The 13253-nt window shown below is 37.5% G+C and overlaps 1 protein-coding gene across 1 annotated transcript; it reads left to right on the top strand.

Annotated features, from left to right (window-relative positions):
• Positions 1 to 484: 484 nt before the first annotated feature.
• Positions 485 to 12338, top strand: GEM (GTP binding protein overexpressed in skeletal muscle). The gene is made up of 5 exons (XM_075213806.1): positions 485 to 686; positions 2659 to 2995; positions 5118 to 5194; positions 9356 to 9560; positions 11774 to 12338. The coding sequence occupies exons 2-5, from the start codon at positions 2668 to 2670 to the stop codon at positions 12049 to 12051; spliced, it is 888 nt and encodes a 295-aa protein (XP_075069907.1). The 5' UTR covers positions 485 to 686; positions 2659 to 2667; the 3' UTR covers positions 12052 to 12338.
• The last annotated feature ends 915 nt before the right edge of the window (positions 12339 to 13253 follow it).

Genomic DNA, 13253 nt, shown 5'->3' with positions numbered 1-13253 from the left:
TTTCCTGCCAAGTGTGAGATAGGGTATGCTGACAAAGACTTCTATTATTCCATCTCTAAAAAATCAAATGCTACTTCAGTTTGTTTCCACCCAATAAATTATATTTATGCTCCGCATGTCGGAAAACGACCGTGGCATGCAATTTATTTGCAGAGTTACAGTGACATGTCATTTATTATTGCAGTGATCTGACATTTTGGTGGGTTTTTTTTTTTAACAATGAACATATTTTGCTCATATTTATACGTGGGCTAAATTTTCTTCCAAAACTGTGCAGCGGGACTTGGATTGCTTCAAACTTTCCTATCTTTTTTTTTTTTTGCCATTTTCAGTAAGAAGGGAAAATAAAATGAAAAAGATAAACTGTACTGATTGGGATTAAGTTATTGTGCTAAGTGTGGCAGCCCACTAGCATCACTCCTCGTCACTGCTACTTTCCCTCTGTGGTGGGCTGGTCTGTGCTCTTGCAGAGACGGCTGACATCACGGAAAAGCCCAGTCTCTGAACAGTTGTGCTTAATATAAACCAGGAGAGCTGAGAAAGTCTCAGAGATAGGCAGAGATCTGTAATAAAGGAGAGGACCTAATCCGACTGCTTCACCCTGTGTGACTATCATCTACTGTATCCGCCTGCAGAAAGGGCATCTGACATTTAACATTGACTTTGTTGCAGAAATAACTTTACTGGTAAGTGTTTTAGATTTGCAACCTAGTTTGGAAATACATTAACTTAGTTTGTATGATGAAAGCTTTTCAGTAACAAAATAATATTAACTGCTATATGCAACATCACATGCAGATAGTACAATACTTTTTTTTTTTTTTTTAAACAATAATATAAACTAGCTTCCAGTAATTGTGTAGTTATCATTGCAGATGTCTCAATTATTGATGCAAATTCCTTTTTCGGATGTGTTTTGTTACTCCTTCAAATTTTTAGGAACAACTTATTGTTGACCATCTGACGGCATAATTTGGATTTTAAGTCAATGAACCTATTTATGCTAAATTAGTTGGTGTTAAAAATTTGTGCAATATTTCTCGTGAATTATGTGTGGTCGGTGTGTTCTCTCCAATATATTGTTTTTGTAATTTGTTTAGATCAGGTTTAGAGAAACTGTGACACTGCAGATGTTTGTGAAACTACAAGTTGCAACATGCCATGTCAGTAAATTATGTACCACGTATAACATAGTAAAGGATTGCACTAAACCAGAGAGGTAAACTATGGCTAGAAGAGCATGCTGGTACTTATAGTTCCACATCAGCTTACCTCTGATTTAGCTAAATCATCTACTATGTTATATATCATTCATCATTTATAAGAGGACAGATATAAGGATATTATTCAATTGATGTGTTATAATCAGTACCATCCCTAGCACTGTTGCAATTGCATATCAAGGATGAGCTAATTTTTTATTAATTAATAGTCATTTTGGTATAGAAGCTGAGCAAGTAACTTGACTAAACATGGTAGTAGAATGAGGAGATAGAGAGAGTATTCTCCATCCAAGAGGTACATATTCCAGATGTTGCTGTAAGGCATGTTTAGACATTTAGAGCTAACCTGCCTGGCTACAATGATTTGTTTCTTTAACACGCTGTAAATTTATGAGCTTTTAATTTGCCGCATGTGCCTCTAGTGGACATCCTCAGTAACTGCAGGATATGGATGCTTCATTAGCTACTGCTAGTGTTCTCTGGGGCTAACTAACTGTAACGTTTTGAAGGGGCTTGATTAGTACTTAGCCTTAGAACACATACAGGATGTGGTCTATATCAGTGTTTCTCAAATCTGGTCCTCAGTGCTTGTTTTCCATATCTCCTTGTTGAAGCACAGGTGTATTCATTACTAACTGACACATTGTAACAGATCTACAGGTGGTATAATTATTTCCTTTGTCACCTGGAAAACCTGCACTGTTAGAAGTCCAGGTTGGGTTTGAGAGACACTTGTCTGTATGGTTAATTGTTTTAACAGGACAAAATTAAAATATATCACAAATATATATCCAATATTTGAAAGTATATTAAATATTGTGCTATACACATCTTTCCCATAATGCCCTTAAGCCAACTTTGGGTACCTGGGGAGGGCTGGCAAATTTTAGCCCGTGAAGGGGGCAAGACTCAATTCAACTGCTCCCCTGCCCCCCACCCCAACCTTTCAGCTGTTGGGTACTGACATGGTGCCAAACCTGTAACCAGCACATTTCTGTGCTGTTATTATGTATGAGCCAACACTTATTTGCATAAAAATCTAACTGATGATTCAGAATGTATTTTATTATTGTTGTAGGTCAGATAATTGTGTTAGATTCTACAAATAACTATAGATTAGTAAAAGTAATGTCCAATATTCTGTGCTTATTTCATCAGTTAATATGGACTTTAGTGTAATTTTGTTGTGTTCCAAATTAAAATGGAACAATCTTGATATTGACAGATTTAATAGATAATAAATAATTGAGATTGGCCATTATTGTACATCACAAATAGAAAAAAGGAATCAGACTTTGCTGTAATCTCCTGTAGACAGGTATACCTGGGTTTAGAGTTGTGACTAGGCAGCTGCTGGTGTCAGATATGATGAAAACGTCTTTTTATCATTTTCACGATGCATAGTGTCATTTTCATATCCATCTCTTCACCTTAGGGGGACACAATGACACTCAATGTGACCATGCGGCGCAGCAGCACGGCCGTCCAGAATCAGCAGCGCTGGAGTATCCCTGCCGACGCAAAGAACATTAATGTGCAGAAAAACCCCAACGTCCACCTTAATCGTAACTACACTATAAACCACACGATGAGACCGGAGGACTACTACAGGCGCAGCTGGTCATCAGACTCTTCAGATTCTGTCATCTCCTCGGAATCTGGGAATACCTACTACCGCGTGGTGCTTATTGGGGAGCATGGCGTGGGCAAGTCTACCCTGGCCAGTATATTCGCAGGAGTGCCAGACACTTTGGATAGTGACATGTTGGGAGGTAAGTTTAATATTTGTTCACTGCTGTCATAGTTAATTATTTTTTCTCTAGTATTAATATTATTATTTTATTATACATAACCATTTTATGCAGTGCTGTACAGTGGGGACAACATTACAATACAGGAATACAGTATTAGAGTACAAGAACAATAACTTTGAGAAAAGTGTAGCATCTCACAAGAGCTTACAATTGAATAATTAACAATTAACTTGTCAGATTTATATAAGTGTCTTATTGAGTCAAAATTTGCCTTTATGCACCTTTCATAGAAACACTTTTTTCTGTGATAAAAACCCAAAACCTTTATCTATTATTCTGTTTAATATACAGTAAAGCCTCTGTTCTCTTAAGATGGCGGGTTTCCCGCCCCATTTTAAGAAAATTATGAGATTTTTAAAACTATCCTTCTTTGTATGGTAGCATTTTGCAATAATTATCTCTCTCCCTTTTTAAAAATTCTGGTCAGATAAGGGCAGATCTGATCTTAGCCTCGATTGACTGGATCTGGGGCCAGTTTGGTTGGTTGAATCAAACAAAATTAAGTGTAGTGTGATGGACATTTCAGAGAAGAAAATCAGATTTTTCAGCTAGCCTTATCAAAATAATCTGTCCCAGTTGGTTTTGATTAGAGACAATGAACATTTTAGTTCATAGACGTGATATTGAGCCAATCTGATCAGAAGTGATAGAATTGGCTAACCAGATCTGCCATGTATTGGTAGCTGCTCCCTATGGCATATGGTTACTTTATGTGATTGAAACTGGCCTTCTACATATATGAATAAGCAGCATTGGGCAGCACGGTGGCTTGGTGGTTAGCACTTCTGCCTCACAGCACTGGGGTCATGAGTTTGATTCCCGACCATGGTCTTATCTCTAGGTTAATTTGTTGCTATCAAATTGACTCTAGTCTGTGTTTCTGTCTATTCTGTGTATGTTAGGGAATTTAGACTGTAAGCTCCAATGGGGGCAGAGACTGATGTGAGTGCGTTCTCTGTACAGCGCTGCGGAATTAGTGGTGCTATATAAATAAATGATGATAATGATTATTGACCAGATACAATCTCTGTCCTACAAGATGGTATTTCTGGGACATATAGCTGTGAAAACGACATTACATCTCTGTAATCATATATTTTTCAGACAAATATAAACATACTTCACAAAAAGACACATTTCCTTACCTACATATTTGTATCAACAATCTATATATTCCACATGATTAAGTAACCTGATATTCTGTGTACTTAAAATTGTGAAACAATAGTTGGGAGAAAATATTTTTATTTATTTTATTTAAAACAAACAAAAAGATTATGCGTAGAGACAGAGAATACGTCAAGAATAACAACAAATAATAACATAAAATATAACTATTATTAATAATAAAACCCTAATCTGTAACATAACTGTAATTTGGCATCGCTGAGGTTAACAGTACGTTGTGCCCTAAGAGAAAGTATTTTCCATTACCGAACAAATCTGGAGTTTGTCACAGGGCACAGTAGGAGGCTTTGCGAATCTTCATTGTGATGTTTTATTCCATGTGGTGGATTAATCGGTAGAAGATGTGGAAAATTTTCTTTAAAACTCATGGGAGCTTTCCAGGCGGGGGTGTTATGGAAAGTTTGGGTGCCCCCCCCTACAGAAAGTCTCAAGTGACAGTAGGAGCAAATATTAAATAAATCACAGAAAAACACTCTACAATTCCTTGGAGTATAACTCTGTTTATGTAATGACAGATGATTTGTGGACACCACGTTGAAAAGATTAAATATTCCTTATTATGGTATTTAATGCTGTAACCCTTGACGAGATCTCTGCATTCTACAAGGTCCCTTATCTCTTGTGCCTGTCTGACATGCTTATGCATGAAAAATAGAAAGAATACTCTATATATAATAAAACACCGAGACCAGGCAAGGCATTAATCATCTAAAATAAGACAAGTATGGAAGAAAATAGTTTTAGAAAATCAGCTGTTCTCATTTTTACAGGGCACACATGCAGTTATAATTCATATTTTTAAACAAATTTAGCTTTAACATTCCTAAACATTGCTGTCATGTGAATTGGTTCTCTATCTGTAATATACCTTATTTATTTTTACTTTTAACAGAGAACACATATGAAAGGAACCTGATGGTGGATGGAGAAAGTGCGACGCTAATACTTATTGACATGTGGGAAAATAAGGTATTATCTTGCTACATTATTTAGATTTTTAATTTGTGTTTGAGTGAATGAGATGAAGTCTTGTAGGGAAAAAAATTATTAACGGTGATTAAAGTACGCCAGCACCTTAGGGGCAGACTTTTTTGGGCCTGACTCATGAAGGAGCGTTAATGCTGTATTTTGCGTAAAATCGCACTGCGCATACCCAGAATTGGAGCATACGCCAGAGAGCGCAACAACGTCCAAGTCATCTTCGAGCGCAAAGGACCCTTAGTACAGCATACGATTTCAAGGGTGGGATGAGGAGGGGACTGGGCGTATGCACGCAGTCAGTGTACAGTAAGGGTGTGCCAAGCTTAAGCGCACGCAACAGGGTCCGATGCCGCTTTGGGCGTCTCAAAGGTATGGGGTTTTCAGTCGTATCTCTTGCACCAGCTACAAGTCTGGTGTATGTGCCAATTACTAGAGATGCCGGTCACGTATGCAGCTAGAACATGTGTTTGCACACAGGTGAAACATTAAAATGGAGTTTATGTACAGTAGACAAATAACGTCCTAATGTATTTTATGGGTGGTGGTGGGGGAACAACAACTTTTTTTTATTTTTTTTAATGTTTTGTCATTAATGCCTTTATTATTAACAGGTGACATTAATTGAATAGTTTTTCGTTCTGTGCGTTCTTTTGTGACTTTATATTCCACATATGTTTAGGACGTGCCCTGTAGTGTATTGTCTGTTAGAGCAGAGCGGACCTAGACCCGTATTCATCAACAGACGTATCTTTACATCTTTGTTGAATACGGACGTGCGTATGCCCCATGTACATGTGTTTATTAAAAAAATGCACTTTACGTTTATCTTGTGTTTGTTAATGGATCAGCCCCCTGGTGTACTGAAGGTTTAGTTATGAGATTAAAGTCTATAAACTCAGTAGAAGCCACTGACATGACATCCTAGTGTACTGATAGGCTGCACTCTCATACTTATGGATTCAGTCCACAGAATGGCTCCACATGTACATGGGATGGGTGCTGGTTACACATGGGGTGTTAAGTTTCTTTGAGACACATTGCTTTATTGCATATTGTTGTTATTAAACTTTCCTGGAGTCACTATGGTTATTATTACTCTATTTAGAGAAATTTTCAAACCTCTCTATAAACATGCCTATAAATTACAAGTAGTTATTATATTGTATAAAAAACGGTATATAGTTGCTTATTAATGAACCTAGCAATGTAAACACCCAAGTACTAAAAAATATGCTGCATTTTAAATTACAATGTTCTAACAGATAACATAGAGTTTTCTAAAACAGAAATACATGTATATGGCCGGCAAGGAAGTTGTGAGCTATGCTGTAATGAACATTGATAGCATGTCATAGCCTAATAACTAATAATCATCATTATAGCCTAATACACTAATCATCATAGCCTAATACACTAATCATCATAGCCTAATAACTAATAATCATCATCATAGCCTAATACACTAATCAACATAGCCTTATACACTAATCATCATAGCCTAATACACTAAGGGGCATATTCAATTGTCGGCGGTTTTGCCGAAAATCCTGCGGCCCGCGCACGATTACCGTGATTACCATTATTACGGTAATCATGCGCGGAAAATCTGTTAATATGGTAAATTACTTGCGCCGCGGAAAGACAGCAATTGAATATGCCCCATATAATCATCATAGCCTAATATACTAATAGTCATCATAGCTTAATACACTATTCATCATAGCCTAATACACTAATAATCATCATAGCCTAATACACTATTCATCATTATAGCCTAATACACTAATAATCATCATAGACTAATACACTAATAATCATCATAACCTAATAACACTAATAATCATCATGCCTAATACACTAATAATCATCATAGCCTAATACACTAATAATCATCATAGTCTAATACACTAATCATCATAGCCTAATACACTAATAATCATCATAGTCTAATACACTAATAATCATCATAGCCTAATACACTAATAATCATCATAGTCTAATACACTAATAATCATCATAGCCTAATACACTATTCATCATTATAGACTAATACACTAATAATCATCATAACCTAATAACACTAATAATCATCATAGCCTAATACACTAATAATCATCATAGCCTAATACACTAATAATCATCATAGCCTAATACACTAATAATCATCATAGTCTAATACACTAATCATCATAGCCTAATACACTAATAATCATCATAGTCTAATACACTAATAATCATCATAGCCTAATACACTAATAATCATCATAGTCTAATACACTAATAATCATCATAGCCTAATACACTAATAATCATCATGGCCTAATACACTAATAATCATCATAGCCTAATACACTAATAATCATCATAGTCTAATACACTAATAATCATCATAGCCTAATACACTATTCATCATCATAACCTAATAACACTAATAATCATCATAGCCCAATAACACTAATAATCATCATAGCCTAATACACTAATAATCATCAGAGTCTAATAACACTAATAATCATAGCCTAATACACTAATAATCATCATAGCCTAATAACACTAATAATCATCATAGTCTAATACACTAATAATCATCATAGCCTAATACACTATTCATCATCATAGCCTAATACACTAATAATCATAGCCTAATACACTAATAATCATAGCCTAATACACTAATAATCATCATGGCCTAATGCACTAATAATCATAGCCTAATACACTAATAATCATAGCCTAATACACTAATAATCATCATAGCCTAATGCACTAATAATCATAGCCTAATACACTAATAATCATCATAGCCTAATACACTAATAATCATCATGGCCTAATGCACTAATAATCATAGCCTAATACACTAATAATCATAGCCTAATGCACTAATAATCATAGCCTAATACACTAATAATCATCATAGCCTAATGCACTAATAATCATAGCCTAATACACTAATAATCATAGCCTAATACACTAATAATCATCATAGCCTAATGCACTAATAATCAATTAACTTAAAAATATATGGGTGGGAAAATACTCAAAAATCCAGTATAACTTTTTATCACTTCCTTGTTTTCCTGCCCCTCCTATATTATCCCATTTACCAGGAAGTATAGGTGCTTGGTAAGCAGCAGGTGGCAAAAAAAAAGATGAACCAATTTTACTGCCTGTATTGTAAACAAGACCTTGTTTTTAAACTGTACTGATAAAATGCATAGCGGGGAAGTTTTCCCCAAATAACACACACTGTGACATCACCTTTTAGCAAACCAAATAAAGACACGGACTCCAAATTAAAGTTGGAATGAATGACGGTATTTATTTATATTTAAACTAATAGGACTGTAAGGCGGACGAGAGCAGGGCAGTCAGGAACGCAAAACCAATAAGGGTGGAAAGGTCAGACCATAGTACCACCAACCCAGGATCATACCTTATCTATTGGCCGGTGCTAAGATCAAGTCCAACGGCAAGACTACACCCCCTATTAACGCCGCCAGTATAAACCATACAAAACTAGTCCAATGGTTCTCCTAACATACGGACCAACCATGGTATGACACCATAACCACAGAGAGGTAGTGACCTATGACAAGATCACCCGAGCACCATATGCACAGTTACCGACTGCACTGCTCTCCTACTCTAACCAACTACAACTCTAAAGTTACCCAAGAAATTGCAGGGAGGGCGGGAGGAATCCGGAAGCAGGAAGAACTATATCCTGTCTGCACTGACTTATAACTGTGTATAAGTCCCAACCCCTTCCTGCTCCCATTGGCTGAAATTCCAGGAATCCACAGATCATAGGTTCTTTGGCAAGTCACTCACCCGCATGATTTTAACTGCGTTTAGTCTAATGGACAGACACACTTCTCTTCTCTTATATTTTGCCTCAATGTGCTAATTTCAGATTATGTTTTGCTTGTGCAAAACACAGGACCTGTTGTTAGTTGACACATCTGCCTGTGTCTGTATATATTCAATAAACAAGCCTCTACTCCTTGAATTATGACATAAAGTACATAAAGTATTACATAAAATACTCCTAAACTTGAGGATAATCTATAAACAAACAAGTATTTTCACTACGAGATGCTAATATATAAACAAAATGGAAACCGTTTTGCTTTTTCTTGTTGCCAGACTCAGGACAACTGGATCCACGATCACTGTATGCAAGTGGGAGATGCCTATTTAATCGTATATTCCATCACGGACAGGGCGAGTTTTGAAAAGGCCTCAGAGCTGCGTATACAGCTGCGCCGGGCACGGCAGACAGAAGACATTCCTATCATACTTGTGGGCAACAAAAGTGACCTTGTCCGATGCCGAGAGGTTTCTATATCAGGTATGGGGACTATAAACAAGTATCTAACCTATGTCTGGATAACACCAGCATATGAGATTATCTGTGGGTGGATCCATTTCAATCCACCCATCATTTAAAAGGATATTATTTTTAATGAATAATTCAGTTACCAACAGTATTTACATTGTAGATCTTTTCGTGCTAAAACAAGTTTGCTTCAAAAGTTATTTTCACCATTTTGATGTGGTGCGGTGGTCATTTAGGACACTATAACACTTGACATCAGTTAAGTAAATAACATGGCAGTCACGTTTCATGTTAACAAATACAGATACAATGAGCTATTAAGGGGTAGAATTATCAAACCTTCTAATACCACTTTCATACTGCCGCCCCGGCAATATCCCGGGTTGTTAACCCGGGATATTGCCGGGGCACAGGGCAGTATAGATAAGAAGATTCCCGGGTCGGGCGGGTTCATACTGCACCTGCCCCACCCGGGTTTTAGAAAAAAAAAAGTGTAAAAAAAGATTTTAATTAAAAAAAAATACATAACAAATGTTTATATAACTTATTTTCAGCCAGCGGTGTCTCCGGTGCGTTGCCGGCTGTCAGGGGGACCTCTGGTTACTAAAATGATGTCATTTCTAGTCCATTAGAAATGACGTCATTTTAGTACCCAGAGGTCCCCCTGACAGCCGGCAACGCACCGGAGACACCGCTGGCTGAAAATAAGTTAAGTAAACATTTGTTATGTATTTTTTATTAATTAAAATCTTTTTTTTTACTTCCCCATTTTTTTTTTTTACAGTATGAATGGTGAGACCCGGGAATTACACGGGTTGCACCATTCATACTGCAGGCGAGCGGGGTCCAACCCGGGAATTACCCCTCGCAAAATCCCGGGTCTAAATCCTGGGATTTTAGACCCGGGATTTTGTGGTTGGACTATTCATACTGCACCAAGACCCGTGTTTTTCAGCGTGCCTCTGCAAAAACCCGGGTTCTTGGTGCAGTATGAATGGGGTATAAAAGGGAAAGTGGAGGTGTTGCCCATAGCAACCAAGCAGATTCTAGCTATCATTTATCTAGCACAGTCTAGAAATTGATAGCTAGAATCTGATTGGTTGCTATGGGCAACACCTCCACTGTCAGTTTTCAGAAGATCTGACAAATCTACCCCCAAGTTGTCTGTGCAGAATGAGTTGATCATATTATTTTAGATACCTGCGTCATGCCTCTATATTTGCAGTAGAGAAAAACAGTCAGTACAAAAGAGGATAATAAAGAGAATAATGTAAATAACAGAAAAATATTGATGAAAGATGAGTCATAACAGGACTTACAAAAGATACTGCCTCAATCAGTGATTACTGAAGAGAACAGTTACAGTGCACACAAAGGGTTAAGCAGTATACATTCAAGTTGCCCAATATAAACCCTAGTGTAGCTAATATGCTCCCCAAGGACCCATAACCATCATCATCATCTATTTATTTATATAGTGCCACTAATTCCACAGAGCTGTACCTCACTCACATCAGTCCCTGCCCCATTGAGGCTTACAGTCTTAATTCCCTAACATACACACACTGAGAGAGGCTAAGGTCAATTTAATAGCAGCCAATTAAACTACTAGTATGTTTTGGAGTGTGGGAGGAAATACAAACTCCACACAGATGGCCAGGAATCGAACTCATGACCCCAGTGCTGTGAGGCAGAAGTGCTAACCACTAAGCCACTGTGAAAACCAACAAATTTTTCTTTAAACTCATTTATTTGTTTCCTGTGATATTTGCCTGTTGCTCTACACATTAATCTTGACCAGGGGTGGATCCAGACTATTACTATACCCCGGGCGATTTTAGGGGGGGGCGATTTAGGCCCCGCCCCCTTTCTAATTTCTAAGGCTGCCGGCGGCTGCACAGTATGTGCAGGTCCGCTCGGCAGTGACAGTGTGCTGCCCCGCTGCTCTGATTGTGTTTAAAACACAATCAGAGCAGCCGGGCAGCACACTGTCACTGCTGAACGGACCTGCACAGTGTGCAGCCGCCGGCAGTAAGCCCCTGCTAGGGGGGGGGGGGCGATCGCCCCCCCTGGATCCGCCACTGATCTTGACCACTTGACAATGATTTTGGGCCTAGTATATGGTTCTTTAAGTCTCCTTCAGACACCTATCTTAGTCTATCCTGACAGAACATTTTTTGCTCCATCACTTATTTAATGACCTATATTTTATTTTCTCTTTCTAGAGGGCAGAGCGTGCGCTGTGGTGTTTGACTGCAAATTCATCGAAACTTCGGCAGCCGTCCAGCACAATGTGAAGGAATTGTTTGAGGGAATTGTTCGCCAGGTCCGTTTAAGGAGGGACAGCAAGGAGACAAATGAAAAGAGGTTGGCTTATCAGAAAAGGCGGGAAAGTATCCCAAAGAAAGCCAGGAGGTTTTGGGGGAAAATCGTCGCCAAGAAAAACAAAAACATGGCTTTTAAGCTAAAATCAAAGTCCTGCCATGACCTTTCTGTGCTATAAATCCATTTGGACTTGCTATTATTGGAACTATAAGCAATCTATATTAGATTGGATAATGCCACAATTTACTTGTGTTTTCCACAGCCATGATGAACTTTTCCAACAATTTATCAGATGGACATGGACTCTGTTGATTGTTAATATTTATATGCAAAAAAAGGTCCTGGGTGCCTAATTTATATTGCTTGATTTAATGGGTGGGGATTCCATTTTTATAAACATGGTTTTATTTCCTGAGAAATAGACCCTGCACTGTACTCTTGATCACCAGCTTGTCTATGTTATATCAATACATCCAATAATGCCAAAACTCTTAGCTTCCATTCAGTTATACACAATCATTTTACCAGATTGTGTTCCAAACGTCGTGCAATTTTAAAATGCTCACAATGTTTTAAAATTATTTTTTATTTAAATAGCTTTTTTTGGGGGTTTTTATTAGGCCATTGTTCCATGCAGTTCTTCACATTATTAAGCCTGCAATATTTAACAGCGTGTAAACCAGCAATATAGTAAGGCATACTAATATTGTATAGACGTGTACGTAATATTATGGAATATTATGATATTTATTATTGCCACACACTTAGGTGATTGCAGCTTATACATTCATCTATGAACTTCATATACATGTCTTCTTGCAAATCTCAGGGAGTTCTCCAGGACTCCTGAAAGAGTAGGCCACTGTCCTTGATCCCGTCTGACTTTTTTGCAAAATGCATGGGGAAGGACTGTGATAACGCAAATTGTATCGTCTACTGCCCCCCCAACTTCTGCCTCTTGCACCTCCCTTCAGAGATCTCCCAGGCTGTTTAATGATGTTGAAGCATTCTTTCTATCCCATTTGCTATTTGAATTGGATAAAGCTCTGAAACAGATGTGAACTGTTGGAGGACCCTACTTAATCCTCAGTTTTGGATTTTATATATTTATTTTATTATGAGGCTTCAGGGGTAAATACCTTGGTGTAGAATAATCATTTTTTAAATACATAATTTTTTTTCTTAAGTGCCTTACAATAAATACTGTATGCTTTATACAGGTATCATGAATAGGTATGCATGCCAAAAAACGGGGATGTACAGTTCTTTTGTACTGGAAAGGCTACACTGCATAGTTGTCCACTGTCCCTAAATTCCAGGGACAGTCACAAGTTTTAGGAATTTCTCAGTGGAAATCTCCCGTTATTTTTTACGATTCAC

The sequence above is a fragment of the Mixophyes fleayi genome, chromosome 5 (assembly GCF_038048845.1).
Source record: "Mixophyes fleayi isolate aMixFle1 chromosome 5, aMixFle1.hap1, whole genome shotgun sequence".
Classification (NCBI taxonomy): domain Eukaryota; kingdom Metazoa; phylum Chordata; class Amphibia; order Anura; family Limnodynastidae; genus Mixophyes; species Mixophyes fleayi.
The sequence above is the reverse complement of the archived record's forward strand: the minus strand, read 5'-3'. Positions and strand labels throughout refer to the sequence as shown.